Raw genomic sequence first — 27195 nt, 5'->3', positions numbered from 1 at the left:
ATGAACCCGGGCTTTTAAAATTGTTTTGGGTAACTGGAGAACTTAATATTTCATGTATTTTAAGTTAAATATTATTTTAATTTCTCTGATACTTGCCAATTTAATAGTAGTAGTTTACTGCATGTAAAAAAAAAAAAAAACAACATATTTTTAAGGAGACTTTTAGCTTTACAAAGACACCGTGGAAGTGCAGCTAAAGCTCTACTCAAACCCCTTTTCCTACCCGGTGCAAGGGGAAGCCCAGGCAGCCTCCCTCCCTTCGCGGGCGGCGCAGCGCAGCTCCGCGCTTGCCGCGCCCGCCGCCCCGGCGCGGACCGTCCCTGAGGAGGGCGCTCGGGGGCCGCTCAGACAGGCCGCGCAGGAGTCGCCGGATTTGCGCGCCTTTTGCTCTCGCAGCAGGGAAAGGCAGCTGTTTCAGAGCGCGGCGTTGCGCGGCGCGGGGCGGCCTGGCACGAGCGGTCTGCGCGGGGCCGCGGAGGGGCGCCCGGCGCGGCGGGGGGGGGGGGGGGGCAGCGGGCAGCGAGCCCCGCGTCCCCGCCGGGGGAGGGGGCGGCCGCCGCGCTTCCGCCGGGAGGGGGCAGCATGCGCGCCCCGTCCCGTCCCGCCCCGTCCCGCAGCCCTTCGCGCCCGCGCGGAGCAAACGCGCACCCGGAGGAGTCACCCCGCCCGGCCCGCCGCGCGCGCACCGCCGTTTAACGGCCGCCGCGGGGCGGGGGGCGGCGGCGCCGCACCTACGCGGCGGCCCCGCCAGCGGGCGGGCGCGGGGCGGACACCGCGCAGGCGGCGCGGAGAGGGGCCGCCGCAGCCGCGGAGAGCCGGGGCGCGGCCCCCGCGCCCGGCGGCAGGTGGCGGGGCGGCCCGCGGGGGGCTCCGGCCGCGGCGGTTGCTGCTCGCCCCTCCCCGCCCGCCCCATAAACAGGAAGGTGGGACGGGAACGGCCCGTCCCGCGGGCACGGGGCACCGCGGCGGCGGGGACGGGGCCTCCCCCCCCCGCCCCGGCCCCCCTCGCTCCGCTCGCGCCCAAGGTTTACGAGGGGCCGGCGACAGCGCAGCCCCCGCCGCGCCGCGGGACGCCCGCGGGCAGCGCCCTCCGCCGCTGCTGCGCGGCCGCGCACCCTGCCCGCGCCCGCCCCCGGCGCGGGGTGCCAGCAACACCCGCTCCGTCACTGGGGCAGGAGGCGGGGCCGGCGCCGTATAAAAGGGGCCGAGCGGGCGGCTCACTCCCAGGTCTAGAGACGCGCTGCCCCGTCCCCCCTCCGGCTGCGGCTCGCTCCGCGCCCCGGCGTCTCCCGCGCCCATAGCGGAGGCAGCGCCCGCGCCGCGGCCCAGCCGAGCCGGCGGGACAGCGGCGGCGGGGACAGCGGCAGCAGCAGCGGCGGCGGCAGCAGCAGCAGCAGCAGCGGCGGCGGCAGCGGCAGCCGCGGCTCCCCCCACCTGTCCGCGCGGACGCTGGAGCCGCGAGCGGCGGCGCGGAGCGGCGGCTGGTGCCCGCGGCCGGGAGCCCCTTCGCCGCGCCCCCGCGGCGCCGCTGCCCGCTCGCCCATGAGCGCCGCGGCGCTGTACAGCCTGGACTCGCCGGCATGCTATAAGAGCTGGTGCCCGGAACCCAACTTCTACGATGCCAAGGTGGGCAGCGGCGGCGGGCCGAGCCCCGGCTGCAAGCCCGGCGCTGCCGGCCGCGCCGGCTGCAGCATGAGCGCCGAGGAGCCGGCGGGCGGCCCGGGCGGCAGCGGCGCCAACCTGGCCGAGCTCAGCGCCGCCGCGCCCGCCATGTACGAGGACGAGAGCGCCATCGACTTCAGCTCCTACATTGACTCCATGTCGGCCGTGCCCAATCTGGAGCTGTGCAACGACGAGCTCTTCGCCGACCTCTTCAACAGCAACCACAAGCCCGAGCGGGGCGGGGACTACGGCGACTACCTGCCGCCGGGCGGCGGCGCCGGCCGCGACCCCGCCAAGGACCTCGGCGCTGCCATGACCCTGCTGGGCGCCGAGCCCCGCACCGCCTCCTCCTCCTCCTCTTCCTCCTCCTCCTCCTCCCGCGGCGCCCTGAAGCAGGAGCCGGACTGGAGCGACAGCGACCTCTCGTCCTCGCTGCTGCCCTCGCAGATCGCCACCTGCGCCCAGACCATCATGAACCTGAGCGGGCAGCCCACGCCGCCCACCTCCCCCGAGCCGCCGGGCAGCAGCTCGCCCTCCAGCTGCAGCACCCGCTCGCCGGCGCCCGCCGCCGCGCCCGCCGCGCCGCCGCCGGGCAAGGAGCGCGGCGCCAAGAAGTGCGTGGACAGGTTTAGCCCCGAGTACCGGCAGCGCCGGGAGCGCAACAACATCGCCGTGCGCAAGAGCCGCGACAAGGCCAAGCGGCGCAACCAGGAGATGCAGCAGAAGCTGCTGGAGCTGTCGGCCGAGAACGAGAAGCTGCACAAGAAGATCGAGCAGCTCACCCGGGACTTAAGCAGCCTTCGGCACTTCTTCAAGCAGCTGCCCAGCGCCTCCTTCCTGCAGCCCGCCGCGGGCACCGACTGCCGGTAACCGGGGGGGCGCGGGACGCGAGACACGGACTGCATGAAACGGTGGATAAATACCTCAGAGGGCCGCGCCGGGCCGCCCGCACCGCCCCGCGCCGCGCCGGGCCGCGGGAGGGGAAGGGCGAAGGCGCCGCGGAAGCCCGCCGGCGCGCAGCTTCTTCCCAGCGTTGCAGCGAGAGGGGCGATGCCTGGGTCTTTCACCATGGAACTTGCAAAAAGGAGGGGGAAAAAAAAGGAAGAAAAAAGCTAAATATCTGTTGCTGGGTTTTTTTCTCCCCTTAAATTATTTTTGTAATGGTAGTTTTTTGTCTCTTTTCTACATTTTACTCATACTGATGCAGCTATGGTACATCTGTTAATGATTCAAAAACCCATGTATTTTAGACAGTAGGATGAAAAAGACTGAGCATGCTCGACCTTTTATATCAATTTTTACAGCATTTCTAAGAATAAAAAAGACATGTTAAATCACTTCTGCTCTCCGTTTGCTGTATGTGTTGGAAGCAGTGGGTCAGTGCGCCGGGGCAAAGGCACTTCCCGGGGATCCTGCAGCAACAGCGACGTCTGTAAGGCTGGGGGGTGTGGGGGGGGGAGACAACTTAGGGGAAGGCAAGGAGAAGGTGGCTGGCTTAGGTGTACTGTGTTATTTTTCTAAAGCAAAGTAGGGGCAATGCGATAGCGAGAGTAACTCGGGCGTCTGGCACGTGGGAGCCATAAGGTTTCTGTGCCGGAGCTGCAGTGCTGTGCACAGGTGCCAAGCCAGGTATTGCCATGAAGGCAGCTGCCCCGCAGAGCAGCGGGAGCCCCTGCTCCCGGCCGTGACTCCCGAAACGCCGTGCAACGAGCACGTGTCAACACCAAAACACAGTTAATAAGAATTTCGGTTGGAAAAAACCTCAGAGTGGTTTCCACTTCAAAAAATGCAGAGCTGCACGCTCTGCAGTGTGCTCGGGGAAGTTTTAAAAAGATGTAGTCTCAAGCTAAGGTTTTGTACACATTCATTTCAGCCCTCTGTATAATAGGGTATCGCAGTGGACAAGCTGGCCACTTTCACTGATCAAGTGAGGAATGTAAAATGCAGATCCATGCGTGAGTGAATACATTAAGTAAGATCAGGCAACATGTTTGCATTTCCATGACAGCATATGTGGGACACCAGCAGAAAAACGGGATACTACAAGCATCTCCAACACAGCGCTTTTCTAGAGAGAGAAATCTTACTGATTTCAATGAATCAAGCCTGGAAGCGTGCAGTGTGGTATCCCAGATGTAGGAATAGGCTGACTTAGCTTTCCTGCTTAGAGCAAGACAAGTCAGGAAACTAAAGAACTTGGAGGGGTAGGGAGAAGGAGATGACAAAGTGTGGTTGCTATTCCTTTAATAATTGTGAAGTTGTCAGCTCTAGTCACAAAAACAATTACTGTAGCAACAATTTCATTGCTCTTTTTCTGTTGGATAATCACATACTGAGGACTACACAAAACAAGCTACTTCATTCTCTGACCTGTTACAATGTTGTTAAATATTGTGCTCTGTACCATAAGAAAGGCAAAAAAAATCTAGCCTTTGACTAAACTCTCATATTAACTCTTGTATTGATTCTGAAACAACATATTGGAAGATTTTGATAATATTTATCTGCTTATATGGTTATAACCTTGATCTGTAATCCATGTCTCTATACTGTCAGGGTAAGTATAGTTAGGTGGCCTACAAACCAGTTTATTCTTTACACATAATTGAGACTGTATAATAAAACACCCGCTTTGTGGGAAGCTATAGATAACACGGTACTTCTATGTTTAGATACCAATTAGCTATAAAACATCATTATATACCTTTGACACTTTAAAATATAAGCTTTGTTCAAATCTGTGTTTATAATATTTATTACAAGATGATAACAAATACTACAATTTAGACTTAGCACATAACTGTTTTGCAGCAGGTAGTGTTTCTGGAAACTTGATAAACTTGTCAGCTTAACAGATAGATCGATATTCACTGTCTATAGCAAAATATTTATTTCAAAAACATCAGTAAAATATTTTCCATTGACATAGAATAAATACAGCATTACAAAAACACCCTCTGAAATTTTTACAACCATTCAGAATTCCAGAACAAGATGTTTTACATTCATAAACAATAAACATACCAAGGAACTGTATTGCTAACTTCTGAATTCATCAGAAAAAGAAGAGTTCACAAAATTGAACAGATGATTGTTTTTATAGACTTTTCAGTGTTGGCAATAATGTGCTTTGTAAATCACAATTTTAATAAACTATCTTAATACTTATCACGCTTGCATTGCACATTATCTATGGCAATAGTTAACAAATAACCACAATACAAGGTCCATAGATATTATAATAGCTGACAGTGTTCAGTTCAGTTTCTTACTGCTTCCAGAAGAACAATTTCCTCCAATCCAACACAGCTAGGGTGGCTGGTTACGGAGTGGACATAGCAGTGCAGAAACCCCACCTCCTTTCCCAGCACGCTCTTCACCTCATAACTCTGGAGTGATAAAAGCATGTTGATTAAAACAAACAGTCCTGTACATTCTGTTCTAAGCAGCATATAGCTCAAAAGATAAAGGGTGTAAGGTCCTCTTCCAAAAGACTTTTTAAAAAAAAATCCTCAAAAATAAAATTGCATTAGAACTGCTGGAAAAAAACATATTTGATTAGTGAATAAATTAGATTTTCAATTAGATCTCATTCCTGTTTAAAGTGGTGCTTCCTTACCAGGCTCTTAAAAATGAATTGGTTAAAAAAGCTACTGCAATTTTGAACTCTGTTTAGCTGAAGCATAACCATTATAAAGCATAATGTGCTTCCTTTACAAAGTTTTCTTACATGCGCAGGTTTTACATGTGGTAGGAATGTATGTACATACATATATATCCATGCTGAATATCATTTAACAAATATCCATTACGTTAGCTAACAGATCTACAAAAGGGAAAAATAGGTCACAATGGATTTAACTCCCCCAGCCCTTTTTAACTGTGTGTGCTTTTTTATGCTCTGTCAGGTATTACTTACAATCATTTGCACCTACCTAGTTCCTTCTGCTTAATGATCTGATTGGCAGGTTTCCAGCATGAGTTGTAGCTATTTGCAAAGACTACTGTGCGTGGAGAACAGGGGTAGAGGGGTTGGACGATCTCCCTAAGATGACACGGCACGCCAAGGGAAGGACGGTAGTACTGAGGGCTGAAACCCTCCTTGAGAGGGTATCTCAGATCAGGGTTTTACCTGCATTTCTTTCATCAGTGGGACTTGCCCAGGACCACCCTCTGACCATTCCCACCTCTTTATCTGTGCTGCAGGCACGGCTGTACAGATACCCGATAACCAAATCAATTCAAGGTATAAACAACCCTTTTCTTTTTCTAGAGTATTTTTACCCAAGACCAGTTCTGCAATCCACTTCACAGTACAGCTGCACAAACAGCTCTGTTTGTTGGTGTAAGTAAGTGAAGGGTTGCCACAATGTAGGAACAAGTGGCCGAGGCAGTGGCTAACACCAACCTCACTGCCCAAAGAAATGCTGACCAAACTACACCCTAGAACACTTAGCAGCATCAGCAAAAAATACCACCCAAAGTGGTATTTCTTGTGATCAATCTTTGTTGCGATGTGCTTTCTTTTTAAAATGCAGCAGTTGGGAGATGAAAATACTTAAGAGGAAAAAGTTATCCTGTATTTCAAATAGGAAAAAAAGTCTGTTTCCAAGGTGCCAGTCTGCTAGATATTGACATTATAAAAACTGAAACATAAGAAAGAGATTTTTTGTTTGAATTTTAATAACTAGAAAAAGAACGATATTTTGTCAGTCTTTAACAAAAAGAGACTGTAAAACTTAGCCAGGTTTAACAGCTATTAAAAGAGCATACATATTTTGGATATTCTCATATCTCTTCGCTTAAATGAAACATGACCCTCCGTATACGAAAAATAATTCACAGTTTCAGAGAAACCTTCCCCTTTAAATATTATCAATAAATCACATTAAAACCATGTAGCATGTAATTGCAAACTACTGAAAGACTGTATAACACAGAGAAAGCAAAATGACCCCAACATGTGTCACCTAACTGAAGATATTTAACTGGGATGAGCTTTAATAAGATGAGCTGGCCTTTGCTTCCTTCTATGTTCAATAAAGAGAGTGAGAGATCTCCAGCTCCTACCTGGACTAAATCCCTCTCTGAAGGTGCCACTCCTTCTCCACTGACCATATGGCAGCCAATGACAGCCACGCACCTACCTTAAATGCCTCACTTACCCGCGATAAATCTGGGTCACTGTGCCAAATGTCAGGGTTCTTCTGATATCTCAGATTAAAGGAATAACTACTTGACGATTACGTAAACTGTACTTTAGCCCATGAATTCCTGTGGCTTATGTGTGTCTTACTTATACAGATCCCCAATTAATGCATTTTGCAAATTTCTCTACTACTAATACCTATAAGTAATTTATGTCCTACTAGAAAATAGTTGCAGTTTATAGGGATTAGAAAAGCAGTCTGGAAAGCCAAGCTTTTGGTTGCTACATCTTCGTTGTCTTTTGGATCAGACAGAACATGGTAGGCCAGAAAACCAAGCACAGCCCAGCATAGCCCCTGCCGTAGCCCTGAATGTCCATACGACTATTTGCAGATAGCTCTGCAGGACCCCATGTGAGCTAAAGTGGTCTACACACCCCACCTGCCCCATCTCTCTTTTCGAAAGGAGGGTGTCAGCCTGATGCTAGCGATGCAGCGGCAGGGCATCGGCGGGGGAAGGCACGATCTCCTGTGCTGGGAGCCACACCAACTCATTGCTCTGGAACTCACTTCAAACCCAATCAATCCCCAGCTGGGCACAAGAAAAATAAAAATCATTTTTCCTAGTGAAATCTCCTACCACTCCTAGTGGAGCACTGGAACAAATTGCCTGGAAAGGCAGTAAAATCTCCATCTTTAGAGATTTTCAAGACTCTGCCAGGCAAAGTCATGGCTGACCTGATCTCGCGGTGGCAATAGTCAAGTTGAGCAGTAGGTCGGACTACATGGCCTCCAAGAGTCCCTTCCATTTCTACGATTCTAATATCTTCCCACTTGATTTACAACATCGCTAGTATTCTGTCTGTGTAGTTTAAATTTCTTTTGTCAGCTTTAACTACACTTACCCCATCCTCAGTGGGGGAGGACATCAGTAGAGAAGAGATTGTCCGTTGTAACAGCTGCAATAAGAAAATTAACAAGAACTTATGTATGCAGAAACATTCTCTTCGCAGGTTAAAACAGTTGTGTTAAACAAACATTAATCATGTTAGCATACAATGGTTTTGTTTCTCTGACCAAGAAAGCAGAAGAGAGATGACACAAAAAAAGTTCAGAATGGGAGTCTAAAAATTCACATTCCTTTTAAGCTGTGGACACTGAAGTTCCCCAAGGGCTCATCCCAGCAAAGTCCTTCAGCAGGACTTGATGCATTCAACATTTCGGAAGCCCCAGGGTGAACTCGATGACTGTACTATTTGAATAATGACTGCAGAATTGGATTCTTAGTGCAACAAAGCCCAAGTCTAATATCAGATTAAATTATGGGATTCTCTTTTAAATCTTTTAATTTTTCTTCTAACAGAGCTATTTATAAAAGTGTGGTTTAGAGTACTTATGTGTCTACACATACCTAGCCTCATTATATTCAATACACCATACCTTTACTTTCACTGTACTTTGAGATCGAGATGGACAACTCAAAAAGACTTCCAGTTGCATTTTCAAAACTGGTGAAATTACAGCTTCAGAGCACCGGTTGCAATACAGCAATCTGCTGAAACATGCCAACAATGATGGGAAAACATATGGAAAAATTATCAGTCATAAACTCAACACACAAACAACTAACATCTAGTCTATTCTGTAAAATGCTTTGCTGGTAGACCTCTAGCAGAAAAGTCCATGGTGGAGATTCAGCTGATAATAGCAAATAGAGTTATGTTGGTAAAGCTAAGTAACTTTCTTGGAGGACATAAATTCTTCCAGAAAAAGGAATCTTCCTTTCATAAGTTTTGTCAGACATGGGGGAGGCTGCTGTTCACAGCCACCTCAACTAAGTAGATATGAATCTCATAACCTTCTAACAGTCATGGAAAAAAAAAACTCTGTAGTATAGCTTTGGCCTAAATAACATTGATTTAGGCCCCCATTCAGCAAACACTCAACGTTTTCAGCACACACTTAAGCCATATGCATGAAATTAAGCACAGCAGTAAGTGCTTGTTGGAATGGAGGGCTTGAATGAATGATGTTGATGCTAAGCTATTCTCCAAATAAAGCAAGAGGGTCCTTCAGAATATAGAAAAAAAACTATGAACTAAACTACTATGTATACATGCATACGCTCTTATTTTTTTGCATGCCAGTATAATACAGGACAACCTTACTCAGCTTTTCAGCTTCCCCCCCCCCCAAGAGGTTGTACATAACAACACAAACACAGTAAAGCTTTTCTTATTTATGAAAATGTTATCTACTTCAAAGTGATTCAAAATCACCCTCCTTCTCCTTAAACTTTTTGTAAGCTTTTCCAGTAGAAAGAACACCCTTTCCTGCTTTTTACACTCTGCTTGCCCTATTACTACAAGGTTTTTATCCCATCAGCTATCTCAGACTATGCAAGGGCAAGCTGGCTAAGTAGCTAAGGGGACGCTTCCCACAAACATGCCCAAGTGATGTGGGCTTGGCTTTTCAGGTGATAACAGGTTCTGTAAGATCAGTATTCACATTTGTAACATTCATATTAGCAGAATTATTCTACGTTGTTTTTAGAAAGGTTATAAATTCAATAGGTCTGAATGCATCTCTTTTGCATTTATGTAAATTATAGCAAGGATCACAGGTCAGTTTAAAAAACGAGGTAAATTAGTGGTATACATGGTAACAATGTAGGACAGAAAAACACAAGAAACTATTGTTCAAGGAGCTTAAAATCAGACCTGTGAGTTATGTGGCATGTTCATTAAAACTAATATTGTAATGCAGTGGGGTATGAAATCTTTAATAATTCAGGATTGGCTTGCAAAATTGTGACTACTGCAAATTCAAACCATTTCATATCTACTTGTATCTTTCTTAATAAACTAATCTAACCTTGCTGGTATTATCAGTTCATCAGCAATAAAAATACTATGTCTCAGTGCTAGGAAGGAACAAAGTGCAGCCTGTGTCTGCAGGAGTGATTGCATCGCCTATTGCTGTTATGGCTACATCTGCAAAACACCTGGAATATTAAGGAGCATACTGACTCTTACCTGTCCTTGGGATAAAGTTCCAATTTTCCATTGCCACATCTGTCACATGTAGGCCAGGAGAAAGCAGTGCTCTCATTAACCCCAACAACAGTACCTAAAAAAAAAAAAAAAAATTCTTACAAAATACTAAATGTAAGCTAGCAAACTCCTGGCTTCACAGCAGGCTTGATCTTTTCTGACTCTCATCTTAAGAATAAGACTTTCCTTCATGGTGCCAGAGCAAGAATCAACTTTTCCAACAATCTCACTCTCTTTCTCCTTCCACCCTCCAAAAAGGAATGTCAGTGTGGCAGAATGCATCAACAGTCTAAAGACAGCAGAAGAGAGATATCTGAAAATCAACCTTCCAAACAGGTTCAGTAGTTCTAGTTTGGGATTTTTTTTGTTTTGGTGGGGATTTTTTCATACTGGACCTCTGACGTTTCCCTGGCAAGAAATACTGGCAAAAGTCATCAGCTCAGATAGCTTGATATCAATATTTAGGAAACACAAGACAATTAGGAGACACAAGCCTTTTCAGAAACAGTGATGCCAGTTAAATTCCATTAACAATGGAGTTATTCTTCATTTATACTGATTTAACAGAGATTAGATCTGGCCCACAGATTTAAGTGTGTGCCTAAGAAGGGAATGCCAAAGATACTTTGGACTAATATAAAGGGCCTTGCTTGTTTGGGCAAGAAAAATATATTCAGAGTTTTATAAAAAGCCAATAAAAAGTGTATAATATTTTATGGCAATGATATGCTGAAGTAATTAGCATTGTTTACAGAGAAAATGCAAGTATTTTGAACTGTACAAGGTGGATCACCTGGAAGAACATAACTGCAATAGAATAAACCCTCGGTCTGATACAACAGAAGTATAGGGAGCAAGAATCTCAGAGTTTTATAATACAGTCAATAAAATAAAGCTTTGGAGTCTAGGGATCACTTACACTGACTGTAAAACAGTGTGGTAATCCCTTACTTTCCTTACTTTCCAGTGCCCTAAAACAAGGACTGGCAGAAAGGAGGGAGATATATATCAGCAGCAAAACCTTAATTTTCTTTGGGAATTCAAAGGACATCAAGTCTGAAGATCAGGAAAGCTATTTCTCAGATACAACATTTATGACCCAATTTCTATGCATATAACAAAAGAACACGGATTACCTTGACAGAATGAGCAATTCTGGGTATTTTAGAGGGAACCTTTGGAATGTTAGAGCAATAACTTTTAATAACTTCAGTTTTTAAGATAAACTAGAAGTTTTCATCAGCTACTACAATGTAGGACACAGCACAGGCATGTTTCCTCTGTTCATGAAAACCTACCAAATTAGCTTGCTGAATAGGTTTCTTTTTTCACAACAATTTCACGTTTTCATTTCAACATAACTTTTTTAGACAGATCTGTTTCTTCCCTCTAAGCCTTTTCAGTCGTCTTCCCCCCAATTTTGGACTACATTCCAGCTGCAGGATGCAAGGGCACAAGCAACACAAACGCATTGGAATAAAATGAATCAGGATCATACTGACTAGACTGTATGTAGTGCAAAGGTTCATATTGATGCCAGTGTACAGACCCCTTGTGGAACCACGGAAGACCACTGAAGACTGAACAAATGCAACTCAAAGCAGCAACAGATCAAATAATCCAGGGACAGCCATTTGCATCCTGCATGCAAAGAGATTTCTCGAGTTTAAACTGCTCAACTGCTGCATGCCTTTGTCAAGACCAGAGTTTCCTTGACTTTCAGGGACCTTTCAGATATTCTCCTGAGATCCTTCTTTTAAATGGAAACATATAGCCATAAGTTGATTTTCACATCTACTCTGCATTTTCCTGTGTTGTGGTCAACATCTTCAAGAAGAGGCTGATAACAGCTCAATCAAGACAACATCTGGACAAACAGATCTCTGGTGAGGAATGCAAAGGAGAGCTGAGGATTAAAAGTAACACTCTGGTTGACGGTTCAAAAAATGAAAAGTTACATTAATTTTTTTTTTCCAATAAGTTACTCTGATTACTGAATAGAAAGGGAAAAAGTTCAGTCAAAAACTGAGACTTAAGCAAGACAATTAATCCCATTTTGTTCAGGACAACCGAAAAAAAGCCTGAGTAAGGGCTGAAATATGAAAATATCCAATATGAAAATTCAATCACTAGATGTGAGTCATATACCAGGAAAATATCATTAATCAAGTAATATTCCCACACCACATATGTGGCATGAACTAACTAGAATTTGCTCATAAGAACATTTAAGAGGAAAACTAGTTCTGTACGGCATGAATTGACAAAATTTAAGTCATCCTGACCACTGCTATACAGGAAAAAGAGGTCAGAAATTACTTTGCAATGCACAGTGATGAGAAAATAAATCTGTTGACCTTGAGCTCATAGCTGAGAGTGACAGACCCATCTTTAAAAGAAGAATAAACTTTCCAGTAGTAAGCAACCGCAGGTTTTCACTCATCTGCTGAAGAGCAACGTACTGTGCATCTTAGAGTTGATATGACTGGGCCTCTCTGAAACAAAGATTTCTGATTAACTCAGTGGATCTGTTTGGATTACAACATTGTCCTTTTGAGGGGGAAGAAGAATCTGACCAAGTATTACTGGAAGATTTCACTGGCAGAACACTAATAAAAATAATTAAAGACAAGCTGCAGCAAGGAATATTCCAATTAAATACAAGCAAAAACTCTTCCCAGTGAGAGAGGCTGAGCCCTGGAACAGTTTGCCCAGAGAGGCTGTGGGATCACCATCCTTGGAGACATTCAAAACGTGACTGGACCAAGGCCCTGAGCATCCTGATGCAACTCTGTAGTTGGCCCAGCTCTGAGCAGGAGTTTGGACTACATGAACTCCAGAAGTTCCCTACAAACAAAGTTATTCTATGATTCTATTTATATACCTTATAAACCCTTTCCTAAACTTCCCTTCCAAATAATGACTTGTCTGCCTAAACCTGGCAGGCAGTATGGTCTGTGCCCCCCTCCCCCCACCAAACTTGGCATCCGTGGAGGTGCTGATGCTGTGATTGATTGCTGTATCCTTGAATGGAGAGTTGAATGACCACCTACATTTTTCACTGACTAAAAAGATGTTTTCCAGTGAAGCCTCACTAAGAAGGTACACTGCCAAATCCCTGAGCGTCGGGAGGAGGAGCAACGACAGAACGGGCAGAAGCCGTACTGCAGGAGGAGGGAGAGCCTTTGCAGCACCTTTGGGTGTTAGGTGAGAGGAGGCCTACGTGCAGCGCACATAGGTGACCAGAAGTACAGGAAGTGAAAGGAGGGCACAAAGAAATAGAATGAACACTAGAACAAAGCACATAGTGCTTCTCACTGAAAGCCCAATTAACAACTCTGTGAGTTTTTCTAGAAGAGATAGAGATGGTGAGGGAATCTCAGAGAAGATAATTTTTCCTGCATGAATTACTCCATTGGATACATATGTTCCCACCAACAAAGTAGGGCTAATGCTGTTAACTTCACTTCTTCATTAGAAAGATGTAAACACTAACTAACCAAATTTCAAAATAGTGAATATCTATCATAAATGCTATTAAGCAATTTTAGTTACAATAGCAAACACACACAAAAAAAAGAAAGTGAAGGTTATCTGTATGTAGAACTAGCACAGGCATAAAAAAAGGTATTTTATATTCTATATCAATACAAAAGTATGGGAACATACTGATAACAGCTACCCTAGACAAATTTCAGATTAAACTAGACAAACACAAGATTGTAGGATTAAGGCTTGTCATTCTTCCATATGTACTGAAGAACAGGGAAAGCCCAACACCTCTAAGGTATGTAAAGGAAATGCTTGTTTACACAAAGAATCACAAAGCTCTATTTTCTTTGCTTTACAGGAAAAAGAAAGGACAGAGAAATATTTTACTTTATTCTACTATACACTATATATACTGTCACCTGGACAAAAGAAGAAAGGCACTTCTTATGCTTGGTGTATAAAAAGTAAGAGCAAGGAAGTGATAACTGTTAGCATAACTACTGGAGAGGTTGAAAAAAAAAGCCAAAAAGTATTTCATAACTGGTGATAAAAGCATCTTTCAAGAAACTCACAATATGGATGTGAGATGTGCAGAATGATCAAGGCTTAGAGTGAAGGGCCCATAGTTGTGTTTGTTTTTCATTATGCAATTTTAGAGTTTAAGATTTGTCAGTACAAAGTGCTCATATATTAATCACAGAGACATTGCTAATTGGTGGCTCTACCAAAACAGTAGGTATTTTTAGTAATGGTTCTGAGTGTTTTTAGAGTGTTTTTTAGTATATTGCTTTAGAGCTGGAAGGATTCATTACTACACTTTGCAACCATTATTTACTATTATTTTATAGATCATTTCAAATGTTTAAGTGAATACTTGAAGGCGTAAATGTGAATCAGTATCAAGAATTTTCTACAAGGATTACTGTAATCTTAAGAGTTAAATTAAGAAAGGAAATTGTCTTTAAAAGCCAAGATTTATTGGGCTTTTAAGAATTTTTCCTTACAGGCCCTCCACAACTGAGAAGTTTAAGAGGCTGAGTGGACAAAGCATTAGAACACACACTGCAGGGAATGTTTCTGCATGACTATGAAAAGTTAGAAAATACATTGTAAGAAATGTTTCTTCAGGGTTAGTGGAAGGACTGAGGTATTAGACAAAGCACTGATCCAAAGCGGTAAGCAAGTATTGGCCAAGTTATGCTAGATGTCTATGGTGAAACATTAAATTGCCCTCTTTCAGGAAAGCTTCAGGGAAAGAAGAAGCTAATCCCTACCATTCAGAATCTGGCTAACATATCTATATGCCTTAAAAATGTTGGTATACCTTAGTGTTGCCAATATCAACAAGGCTGGTGTGAACAGAAGGCTCCTGAAAGAAGATGGTGTAGGAAGGAATATAATAAAACAGATTGTACATCAAACATTTATTCTGGGGTATCAGTGAGTGGGAGCAGCAGCCAAGCAGAGTTTGGCCAGTAAAAGACAAACAGAGCCCACAAAGAGGTATAAAAACTTAAATATCCTAATGACCTACAGCAGTACCATGCTTTTATATCCCTGTACACCGTTTGTGCAAGAAATCAATATGAGGACCTGAAAGATTAAAGTGAACACAAAGAATTAAGCTCATTCATTTCAGAAAAGGCCATACAAACCTCTTACAGTACAGATGGAATTGGCCTGTGTTGTAGAATCCAGCTCATCGAGTTTGACAGGGCCAGTCAGCTCACTGAGGTCAGCACCGGCAGCCGAGTACAAAAGAGGCTTTTGTAATAAGAGAACAGTACGTTCAACACAAATAATCCTACCTGCCAACAAAGACATTTCAATTCAGTACAGTAACAAGGAAAAAGGTGACCATGTTAACTGTCATGGCCAATAAAGACAATGATCTCTGCCAGTTACTAAACAGATGAATAGACTCCACCAGGTTTTCTCCACGACAAAATATTTTGCTTTCAGTGATACATGCATCATGCTTTTGTTACACTTCATGACTCCTGGGGAAAAAAGATGTCAAAGAAAATTCTAACATGGCAAAAGAGAACCAGACTCCATTCAGAGTGGACTGTAACAGATTCCCCGGGCACATGCAGTTATTGTCTCTTCCTCAGGAATCAGCCTGAACCCCTCTCCAGGTGTTCTTACTTTATTTCAAATAATATAAAGAGAAGGTACATGCAATATTTTATTCTCCAAAGCAGAGATTTTTTTGCCCAGTTTGCATGAAACTAGTATGACCTCAGCTAGGAAAGGAAATCAGGCAGGTTAGCAGATTCAGTAACAGGCGACACAGCCATATATACAGTTTGGTGCTTCCAATCCACTTACATTTGGAAGTGACTGAAGGCCACTGACTTCAGATGTGAACTACACATGGATGCAACAAATGAAACCATAAGTGAGCCTAATAAAAGAGCAACTACAGAATGAATGGAGAAGTGAACTATCTTCTTTATGATCTGTACAGTGGTAAAGGCTCACTGCTAAGATGGTGTAGGATAGTTTCTAAAAGTTGTGTGTCTAGGGAAACATAGCTATAAAGTCTCTGGATTCACCATGTTACTCCTTTTAGAGGCAGTAAGTTCAATAAAACAAGTTTCTGCAAGAACATCAAAACTATGAAACCAAGTTTCCTTATATCTTTGAGTCTTCTATCAGCTACCAAATTTGACTGACACTGGTCATTAAATTCAACAGTCATCAGGGAAGACAGACAGATATATTGGTGGACATACAGTAAGAACACTTAATTTCTCACTTACTTTGGAGATCAAGCCAAAAACATAAAAAAGAAAACAAAAACTTACAGAAAACTTATAGTTACACCCCCCTTCAAATTTCTCATCCAAAACTTGCCATGTTTCATCTTCACCTGAGAATGAAAGTCTCTGCAGGTCACTTACTGCAGGACAGAGATTAGGATGTTATTTCAGTTTGAGTCCAGCCGCTTCAAAACCACAAATAAAGCTTACCATTTCCCCACAGTGCGTCCCTGAAGAGGACGGGGCGCGAGGCGGCAGCGAGGGCTTCTATTACCTCTGCACTGAGAACACATGATGTAGCAACTGACACAGCAACAACTTTTGGAACTATGTGAACCACATTTTGCAGTGTGAAGTCAGTCACAAACAGCCAAATCTCCCTTTGATTTATAGGAACATTGTGTTTTGTCTATGGTTTAAAAAAAAAAAAAAAAAGATACAAAATTGGAATACAGTCATTAATTTTTAGAAGAATGAAAGGCTACAATAACATTTTTAAAGCAACTAATAAAACTGATAATCTACTACATTTAGGGTTTGTACAGGAAAATGAATCAAAGCTTTAATGGGATTTCTTTTTTTTTTTCCCTTAATGCAGACAAAGACTAACATCTTCTACCTTGAAGTTGACCCACTGGGATCTTGGCTTTAGCTTAAACAACTATCATGTCTTAATATAACTCACTTTGAGTGTACTTGGGATCTGAAAATATATTTTATAAAAAGTTAATTGTCTGTTTTTATGAACAAAGACTTAAATGATTTTTGCCTTAAGGAAAGAAAGACTAAGACTACTACTACTTTTATTTCTGTGTAAGCAAATTTTCCATGTATTGTTATCTGATTCTCATGAGCACCATTCCTTGGCTAATAGCTACTATAAGTAACAAAGTTCGAAATTTTTCTTTCTGTTGAACATACATCTCTAAATTTTTGAATGATACACAGAAATAGGAAAGTAGATGACTCGTAAGAAACATAGGAATCCACCATGACAACAAAAGTTTCCTGCCTGTTTAAGACAAATATAAAAATATTCTGGTATGGCTAGAATAAGGTATATCAAAACAAATGATGTCACTACCAACATACCTACATTTTATGTCAGGCTTCATCTCTGAAAACCATTATCAGTACTAAATCAGTAGTGTCTAAAAATTTTTTTACATTAGGATGAGAACAAGACAGAGTAGACAAACATTATATACATATCAATGCTTTTTCCAGAGTCTCTAACAAAATCAGATGGGTTACAATTTGATCGTTCGTGCTTTTCTTCTTTTCTTTTAATGAAACTTTCATAATCTGTGTGTGTGTGTGTGAATTCTCCCATGTTTTAGAAAAGCTAGGTTTAATAACAAAACATATTTCACATTTACCAGTCCAAGCAACTTGCAATTTTTTAAGATTCTAGTATTTTAAAATACTTAGCTGAAATTAAATTACTTTCTTAATTATTTAAACAATTTTCATTATTAATTAGTCTGTCAAATAAAAGTTCACACTTAAAATATTTAAATGACATTTAAATGTTACAGTGATTGGTAAGATACATATCACATATATTTTATTTCCAAATTTGCATTTCTTGATCATAACACAATGCAATGAGAACCCTGACTTTTTGTCTGCAATTGAATTCAAAACTTGAAAACGTTAACCATACTAAATTAGCTTTTTGTTCATGCTAACAGCTCTTAGAACAAATGCAGCAACTGGAAATAATGACTGGTAAAATTCATAACTCAGCTATTATGGTTATCCCTTAATACAATATATGCTGCATTTACATTGTTTCTTTCTATAGTAGCTACATGCATTTAGAGTGCCTCCTCTACACAGATAGCATTAAAACAGCTTCAAAGACAGGATTTCTAATGCTGTCGCATGAGAATTACTAACACATTAAAGGCTGGCCTTCAGAAGAATCATGCAAAAAGTAAATACTAATAACAGCAAAAATCACAAGTTAGTATAAAATCATCATCTCGCTATGTGTGACAATTTGTTCTGAACAGAGGACACAACAGACAAAGAGCAGCAGGACTGAGTTACAAGGAAGGACAGCTCCTCAACCACAGATGGAATATATTTCCTCATACTCCTCCTGCACCACAGTACAGATTCTGAGCAATAATAAAAGCATATTTCCATTCCTCCTTTACACAAATGAAGCATCTCAGAATACTGCAGCTACACTGAATAAGTATTATTTTTAAAGCACATTTGAATTAACCCATGTAGCAGATTCTTTAATAACAAGTCTGCAAAGTAAGTCCCTTCTTCACATATTCTAGCATGACGATTTTGCATGGGAAGGATGAATCTTCCTGGCAGTGAACAAGCTGCTGTTTGTGACATTCTTTTGGAAGGATTAGGCAACTGATACACTAACAGCAGGTACGTACATTTACATTCGTAGAGCAGTTATGCACAAGTTAAATACCTTCTATTGCTTTTTCAATATTACTTTCAAAAAATTTATGAGCTCAATATTGTTTGCTTATGCAAATTTAGCGCTTACAGTTCTGCAAGTGAATAGCCATTAAATAAAACAGCTAATAAACCTTCCAACAGCAAGAAGAAATCGTAGACTTTTTTTTCTATTAGACAAGCTCCTGTTCTTCAAAAACATATCTATTCCTGCATACTTCATCTTTTCTCTAATTTAGTGATATAGTGCATCTACACAACAATACTGATGGCACACAGCATCTCAGATGCAGATGGTTTTGGTTTCATACCTGAAAGCAAAAATGTCTGGCTAAAATATCACTACCTAATCTCTGTAATCTTTTTTTTTTTTTTTTTTAACAAAACAGTTTTCTTGGTAATAGGACAAGTCCCCACCTGCGCCCATCTTTCTGTTAGCACCCTAAAGACCTCATCAAACTGGCCGTAATTTCAAATGCGTGCAAATGCCCCGCTGTCACTTACCATGGAGAAAACACTGCCAAGTGAGAAAAGATACTCCCCACCACAGGAGTTAAAAGTACTCCCTGCCTAAAAATCAAATTGTAAAGCATCGGCTGTTGAAGCAAGAGGACAAGACCTAAATTAAATTTAGGTCTCACAGTGGTGGGTAGCATCTCCAGCTATTTTGTTGGCCGTTCTGGAATTTGTCTTTGGTTCATATGCTTTGATTCACACTTTGTTTCTTGTGGAGCTGATGGACAATTACAAATTATCCTCCACCAGAATTCAGTGCTGGCTGTACTAGGATCCAGTCGCCAGGAAAAAATAAATAAATCAGGAACAAAAAATTCCTTTAACTACTGAGGGAGTTAGCAACATTTTGAAAGAAAATTGTAGCGTCATTCAGAAACAAATAAATAAAACATAGTTATAAGCTTTCCAACATAATATGGATGACAGATGTATTTACCTAAGAGTTCCTCCTTTCTACTAACTGGACCATAAAAGCCAAATTTGCCTGAGGGACTTCTCTTGAAGTCAACAAAAATGGTCCACTTGCATGCAAAGAGCAAAACTGTATTTTTATATAACCATCGTCTGTTAAATTCTATCCCCAGACACTCAACTGGCTGGGAACTTTTCAGTATGTATCTAAGTATGTAGTTTCACTGCAAGTCTCAACTAACTCCCTGGAAGCTCCCTACCAATATCCAGGGTGAAATATTGTCTCTGATTAGATAACAATTAATTGAGAAATAATTCATCTTCTAGATTAAATGGGACTGAGATTGAAAAACGCAATTCATTGTACCCATTCACACAAAAATCCAGAAAAAATTTGTTTTTCCTCTAAACAAGATAAATGCTGACTTCTTCACACATACATTATATTGAGTTTAAATATATTTCATTGCTAAATGAAGATTACCTGCAGCCTTAGATACAGCACTTGTGCCCAAAAGCTACAGCGTACATTACAGCCGTCAATCTGAAAATAATTGTGCAAAAACAGGGAATGAGACAAATACGGCATTAGAAATTTAATGTTACAAAATATTTGTTATCTGACTTCTAAAGCAGATTACCTGAAGAATTTCCTTTAGACCACGAAGAGGTGGTGGCTGGTACAAATTAGAAATCTGTTCTTCCTCATCTATTTTCACATGTATTTCACCAGACTGAACAGTAAGAATGTAACAAAAGCTGGGAGGAGGAAGATTAGTTGTCATCTATTAAAAAGTAAGGAGAAAAAATGGGACTTTAAAAAAGACACTTTAATTTGGTCAGTCAGCATTTATAGTTAAAAAAACCAACACAGTTTACATTTTAAGAGTGATGGAAAAACAAAATTATATGGTTAATAACAACAACTCTCTGAAGTAGAAGTTGATTTAATAAAACAACATTCACAAGCTAAAAGTGAAATCAGCTTGTGTGCATCATTCTTTCCAGAATCTGACATTGCTCCTCATCACAAAAACATCTCATGATTTGGCACACTTGGCAAACACTGTGACTATTTCAAGGTGGCTGCTGTTTTTACATTTTTTATAACATGGTAGGAGTGCCCTGCTTTTTTATTTATTTATTTTTTTAAATATCCATAACTTTTCTGAGATTTGGGGACTTTTGCATGTGGGTGGGTTTTTGTGATAGTAAACAGCTGAAGAACTTTTAAAGTTGCCAAATTAAATCCAGGACAGCACAAGGAGATAATGAAGAACAGGAACTCAGAACCAGAAAATTTTTTCTCTTTGTGCTATGCCAGATTTTTCTTTTCTCCTTAAAAAGTGTTGTGACGTAAGAACTTTATCAATCTCCATTTAACGAGATCCCAAACTAGAACAGCTTCTCAGGAATGAAAGACAATACAACAAAATAATTTTTATTGTGTATTTGGTAAAATACTGTTCTAGGGATGTTTTCTGTTAATAAACCATTTCATTTACTGAAGGAAATATGAAGCTATTAAAAACAGCTGCCCACTCACTGAAAAAATTCTGCATAAGGAAAAAAGGCAAAAAGACATCAAACCAAGTCCTGCTTGCCTCTGACAGTATTAAATAACATATGGCTTAGAAGAAGTCAGCTCCGCAGATCTCTTCCCAACATTATCACTGTGTTGGTAATATTATTTATGTTTCTATGTATAAAACTCTATCTGCTTGCATAAAACTATACTGCTTATATCAAGAAAAAATTATCACAACTAAAAAACCCATTCTTCCAAAAACTTCTGACAGTAGACTGTAAGTTTTGATCTTCCTTGGAATGAATTAGTATTTCAAACTCATGACAGAAGTGTAAATTGCATGATTATGGAAAGTTTCCTCCATTTTAGATTGCTAGTAAAATAGAGAAAATGAAGAACGCATGAAAGTCAACAATGCTAAATAACATTTAAGAGCTTTGCCCCATTCATAAATGCTCTCGTTCTGTTGTCCACAATATTTTTACACGTAAAACAATCCATTCTTCTGAGAATTCTGAAATATCAAGGGAGAATCAAGGAGAGAACAGCAGTTTCACTCGGTTTGTCTTGCTTTTATGGCCAAGGTCTGAACTTTTTATTCTTCAACATAACCCCCTGTACAAAGTAAAGAACACTGTACATTGTAGAGAAAAAATTCTCACACTTAAGAAATTACAAGTAATATCCATCTTTAGTTTCCTCCTTTTTTCCTTGCTTTTTCTTCTTTTTTAAATCTTGCATCCTGATTGACTCCTAGGCTCTAACAAATTTTTAACACCACAAACTTCTTCCCCAAAGAACCGCTACACAAAACAGCAGGACAGCACAAGAAGTTGGTTATTAAGAAGCTTCTCAAATGATCTTATATTACCAAAATGCCACTTGATATGACAAAACTCCTTTTCCAATACAAAAGCTAATTAAAGGGAAATTAAAGATGCAATTCTAGATCTGCAAAAGCATAGTAACTCCTTTAAATCTATTTTAATACCTCACATTAGAAGTTTTCACACACACACCCAAAATCACAGAAAAATTTAATACTTTTTTAGTAAATTAAAATTATTTTTGTGTTCCTCCTTTGACTGTCTACGCATGGGACAAGTATCAGTCAGAACCAATCTAATTAGAAAGAGACCTGATTCCAGCAGTCTGTCTTCACAGAAGTTAAACTTTAGAAAAGTACTTTTGAATCTAAGGCTGAAAAGTGTTTCAAAAGAGCTAGGTAATATCCTTGTATATAGATTTCTTAGCCAGCTCCACACTATCTAATATCTCTTTCTCGTGGCGAGGAGAGGAGAGGAATAATTCATCTGGATGTTCTACCATTTTAGCGCTGGAGGATTAATGATGGGGCGACTGCATTGTTTTGGAAACCAGATCCTGATCCAGAGGACTTCAGGTTAGGCTAGGATGAAGCCAGAACCAGTAAAACAAAACTCAGTACCTAAAGAGACTGGGAGAACCTGATTCCCAAAATAAACATGATTACACCACCAATAAAAATAGTAATTGTGAGTGAAGAAATATATTTCCACAATAACATGACTTACCATTTCAGAGTCTTGACTTTGTCCAGGAACTTTTACAGGCACTACTGGAGGCCACAAACTGTCTATCAGACTAAAAAGTCCTAACGTCCTTCAAAAACAACAATAAAATCAGGTTTTAAATGATTTCCAATGTTATAAGCCATATTAGAAAGATCAATTTAATTATTTAAATATTAATTTAAAAGATTAACTTAATTCAAACTGTTGCATGATTATGAAAACAATTTTAAATCACATTTGTTTTCTAGAAGCTGGTTTTGATTTGGTCTAATTAAAACTCCATCATTTCTGCTGCAGGGTGGAGAGCAAGGGAAGGGAAACATCACATTCAGTGACAAGCAAGTCATATTTAATTCTTTGCCACGAACAGCCTGCAGCATGATAAAATTCAGGGAAACTGGGGTAAATGCTAGCTTGCGAAGGACACTGATACCAATACAACTTCTTTTAAGAAACAGCTTCATGACACAGCATTTTTACTGGTAGATTAAACAAAATGTTTTGCCTCTATCATTTTTGTTTCTTGCTTTTCTCTAACAACTGATCATAGCTGCTTTCAGGAAAGTCTGCAATGATCAGGCATGAACATCTAGTAGAAAAACTGGCAAGATTTTGTTATCTTAAGTGCACTCAGGCCTTGGAGTACAAATGTGCAGAGATCCATCTCCTTCCTACATCCCCAGTAATTTAGCTATATTTTTTTATTTATTTATTTTCGCAAGTTTCTCACTGTTCCTTCAGAAACAAACATAAAATTAGCAGCCCAACACATTAAGGTAAACTGGCACAGACTCTCCAGCTTTAGCATTCAAAGCTGGGATCTGCAGGAGTTCAGCAGCTACTTGGTCAGCTGACAGGTCACCCAGGCAGTAAAGGCAGCAATGTCTGAGGGAGAGGCCAAGAAGAGCTGAGGGAGGGGAAATAACTACAGACGACCAACTTGAAAAGGCATGAGTTTTGGAGTAAAAGCTCTTAATTATTTTGTCCTAGTTCTCTGGGAATGTTCTGTATAGTTGAACCACAGAGATCTGGATTTTAACCCCACACTGCCTTCCAGAACAAGCAGTCTGTCCCTCAAATTAAGAAAGCCATTACTCCTGAAACAACTCTAGAAATGAAGTCAAACACTTGCTAAAGGTGTTACTTGCTCCTGAACAAAACTGTTGGAAAGGCATACTCAGTGTACAGCCCTGAAGCACCCGGCAACATGCTGCTTCTCTTCAAAGGGTCAAGGAAGCTCTTCCTTAAACTTCTGCTTAAAGCTCACTTCTGCTTAAGTTTACTAATGCTTATTTATTTCTGCATTTCTGCATTCTGATCCTTAAGTATTTATACTTTGGGTATCTATAAGTCAGTGAATTTCTTCAATGTTTCTTCATAAAGCATCATATGTCGTCTACAATACAATGTTAATAATGAAGCCTGATGGACCAACAACCAGGAGTTTTATGAATGTATATCTCAGACTGGATTTTGTGGAATAAAGCTTTTTGTTCAAGATGCAGGCAGTGAACTGGCAGATTAAAAAGATGACTTTGCCATCTGTAGTTGTGCTCCCCAGACTAATGAACCAACCAGAAACACAAATATGCTGCCTTTCTACAGAAACGAACTTCTTGACTTAAATGGCATCATTGCTGAGCCTGCAAAAGGAAAAGGCTGACTTCAGAGGCTGAGGGTTTTGTTTAGTTGTTTTTAGCGTTTAGAACATTTCAACATTCAAAGCAACACTTCTTAGGTATTAAAAAGACTTTACAGCAAATTCACCACTTCTTGATTCCTTGATGAGGGTGACATTTTCTGTCTCGTGTTGTACAGATTGATTTCCTCTCCACAGTCACATGAGGACCAGTGTTCATTGGAACTAACTGGTTCTGGTAATTTATCTGAATGAAAATGGGGAGTTACAAAACAGAGAATATCCTTCTGTACAACCAAGGCAGCTGCAGGAGTGGCTTTCCTCCCAGGACACTGGCCATAAAGGCAATGGCAGAATACAGAGGTTAGCTTGCCACAAACTCTGTGTGTGTGTGTGTACAGAGATCACATACACATCAACTTATAGTAAATAAGCTATGTTGTTGTAGTGCAGCTATAATCACATCTCCACAAAGACCTTATATTGATCCCTCACTAAAATCTGTATTCTGAAGCTTGCACGAGAGACATGAAGTTGTCCCTTATTCTGTAGATCTCTTCCAGCTTGCAATCACATATCAGCATATTCAGGACATCTGGCAGACTGCCTTCAATTACTTGCATCCTTTTGGAGAAGGTGATCTATTGCTTGAACTAGGAGCACTTAATTATTAGTAAATTACTGTATTTGTTTACACAAAGGCAGAGGAACAAAGTGTATGGAGATTGTCTCCTGAACATCTTGGGCTCATCCCTTCCTTTGATACCGGTCAGGCAAAAAACAGGGATATTTAACATCTGAAGGATCTGCAAGTTCCAAACCTCAGCACGCTGTGACTCCGCTCTACTAAAATGGCAGCTCTGTTCTGGAGCCGTCGTTTATGCGCCAAGCAACCCATCAGCCAGTGTCCCTGACGAGCCAGCTCCCGTCTTGCTCCACCCATGTGGATGCCTCCAAGAAAGTTAATGCTCCCCTTACATTTTATGGATTTTGACTCATTGGGGAGAGAGGGGGCAACCACACTGGAGAAATGGCAACACATTGTGCCCTCCTCTGTAGAAAATAATTATCCTCACAGAAAGAATAAAATTCATTCTCTCTATTGGCCATGCAACACTCAAATCCCACTTCAATCTGACTTAACAATGGGTGTATTTTATCCAATATGTGCATCCTTCCTCAGCTATAGAGTCAGGACAAGAGATGAACAGCTGGCTCTGTGCTACAGTGAAGGGACGTGGTTAGCCCCAATGTGCACAAAGGGCCTTTCTCACTTCAGAAGGCCAAATAAAAACTTAACAATTTAGCTCTGTGAGTGTAAATTACTAGTCACTCTATTTTAAAAAAATTTAAATGACAAAAATTTTAACAACAAAAGAAGGACAGACTTCTAAAAAAAGGAAAAGTACAGTAAGAAGTGAGAAGAAACAGGCTCAAGGATAAGACAGAACATATAAAATATTTTGAATAATATATATATGATACTGTAGGCTAGCTCTCCCTCTAATTTACCTAATAAGATCCTTCAGTACACAAGGTATGCAACACCATATTTTCTCAGACTTGAGTAATACAAGAAACAAAAACGTAAAATAAAAAACTGAAGTAGCATCTCAGTCAAAATCTAGACAAGTAGGAAGGGTTGTTGGCTTTTTTCCTGAGTTTTAGGATAGCTGTTGAGATATATGCATTTTGCTCATGTATCTTAAAAATATGTTGTTTAGATATATTAAATTATTTCGTTAAATAATTTATTTACATACTTTAATGACTCAGTCTTCTGTAGTACATTGGAAATTATGCCTAACACATTAAAACACTGAATTTCTAATACAGAATTACTTTTGATACAACATGCCTATTTTGTATTCTCCAGTGCTGGTTATTAAGCAGACTTAAGCAGACAGATAGAAGCACTGAAGATGGAAGCAGTAATCAGTGCTTGTTAAAAAGAAGAAAACTCAAGAAACAAAATTCATTTCTGATATATATCCAGTCATTAAAAATAATAAAAGAAGTAACACAGATATTCAAAACTTTAAAGTAATTACTTAAATTACGCTTTAAACAGAACTCAACTTTTAACCACAGCAATTACTGAAGTGTTTCAGGACCTCAAAACCTCAGAGACGTGGGTGACTCTTTTAGATGGCAGCCTTTTTGGAGGAGGGAAAACCAAAGGAAGGAAGTTATGACTTCCTTGCGCTGTGCAGAGTTCTTACTATTACATTTCCTGTCAACGACTAGCAGTTGAAAAACCTTCTTTTATGGCAGTTAGCGGTGGCCCTCTCTTCTGAGTGTAAAGCAAAATAGTGAGAAAGTATACAGTGAAAAGTAGAGGAAAAAGGAGGAGAAAAAAAAAGAAAAGCTTGGGCAAAATAGTGACGGCTAGTACAGATTAGGACAAATATAGACAGATTTCACATTTCAGTGCCTAACATTTTAAATTTTAAAATGACAAACAAAAGAAAACAACTTTATTTGAAAACACAGAAATTGTCAGTGAAACATAACACTAGTCAATCGAATTCAATATTCAGAGCCTACTTACTTTAGAGGAGAATGCACCAAACAGCATGGCAAACAATTATGGAACAGCCTGACATTAATTAATGGTTGGGTCATGTGCCAAAGCTTAAGAGTTGATGTTTCCCTCAAAGTATTTCACCCTATCCAGTGTAAATGTGGATTGCAGCATAATCCATGCAAGAGTCACGTCTAGTTTTGAATCTTGTTAAGATTTTTTTTAATTTAGGGACAAAATTGGTACTGACACCCTGAGTTAATTATGTATTATGTTAAATCATTTTTCCTTTCCATTTTTAAACTGGTGTAATCCTTCTGTTCTGCTGAGCAGAAACTCTTCATGTTCCTACCTTATGAGAAATGACAAAGAGAAAGAAACAGGTAGGTCTGCTGTAGTCAGAAATAAAACAACTCACTGGCAAATCAGGTGAAAAGGCACAAATTGTCAAAATATAAATTATTATCCTGTG

The 27195-nt window shown here is 41.0% G+C and overlaps 2 protein-coding genes across 8 annotated transcripts in view; one reads left to right on the top strand and one right to left on the bottom strand.

Moving 5' to 3' along the window:
• Window positions 1-1103: 1103 nt before the first annotated feature.
• On the top strand, window positions 1104-2999 carry CEBPD (CCAAT enhancer binding protein delta). The gene has a single exon (XM_067292319.1). It carries the CDS (start codon window positions 1543-1545, stop codon window positions 2530-2532), a length of 990 nt encoding a protein of 329 aa, XP_067148420.1. The 5' UTR covers window positions 1104-1542; the 3' UTR covers window positions 2533-2999.
• A 935-nt stretch (window positions 3000-3934) lies between these two features.
• Window positions 3935-27195, bottom strand: part of SPIDR (scaffold protein involved in DNA repair) — a 216169-nt gene continuing 192908 nt past the window's right edge. For 2 of the 7 annotated variants that reach the window (XM_067290441.1, XM_067290438.1), the window contains exons 12-20: window positions 22561-22648; window positions 20121-20264; window positions 19964-20023; window positions 16330-16528; window positions 15010-15162; window positions 9845-9938; window positions 8250-8364; window positions 7715-7768; window positions 3935-5051 (exon numbers count right to left, since the gene is read on the bottom strand). In XM_067290441.1, coding sequence (XP_067146542.1) covers window positions 4923-5051; window positions 7715-7768; window positions 8250-8364; window positions 9845-9938; window positions 15010-15162; window positions 16330-16528; window positions 19964-20023; window positions 20121-20264; window positions 22561-22648 — 1036 coding nt within the window. In that variant the 3' untranslated portion in view covers window positions 3935-4922. Of the gene's footprint in view, window positions 5052-7714; window positions 7769-8249; window positions 8365-9844; window positions 9939-15009; window positions 15163-15685; window positions 15762-16329; window positions 16529-19963; window positions 20024-20120; window positions 20265-22560; window positions 22649-27195 lie in introns of those variants that run through there. The other 5 variants (XM_067290440.1, XM_067290439.1, XM_013954692.2 and 2 more) reach the window with 5 other exon arrangements.

The sequence above is a fragment of the Apteryx mantelli genome, chromosome 2 (genome assembly GCF_036417845.1).
Source record: "Apteryx mantelli isolate bAptMan1 chromosome 2, bAptMan1.hap1, whole genome shotgun sequence".
NCBI classification, from domain to species: Eukaryota; Metazoa; Chordata; class Aves; order Apterygiformes; family Apterygidae; genus Apteryx; species Apteryx mantelli.
Note: the sequence above shows the minus strand (reverse complement) of the source record. Positions and strands in the feature narration are given on the sequence as shown.

What these genes read in the sequence shown, in the direction of transcription:
- CEBPD (XM_067292319.1), top strand. Translation starts at nt 1,543, where the DNA reads ATGAGCGCCGCGGCGCTGTACAGCCTGGACTCGCCGGCATGCTATAAG.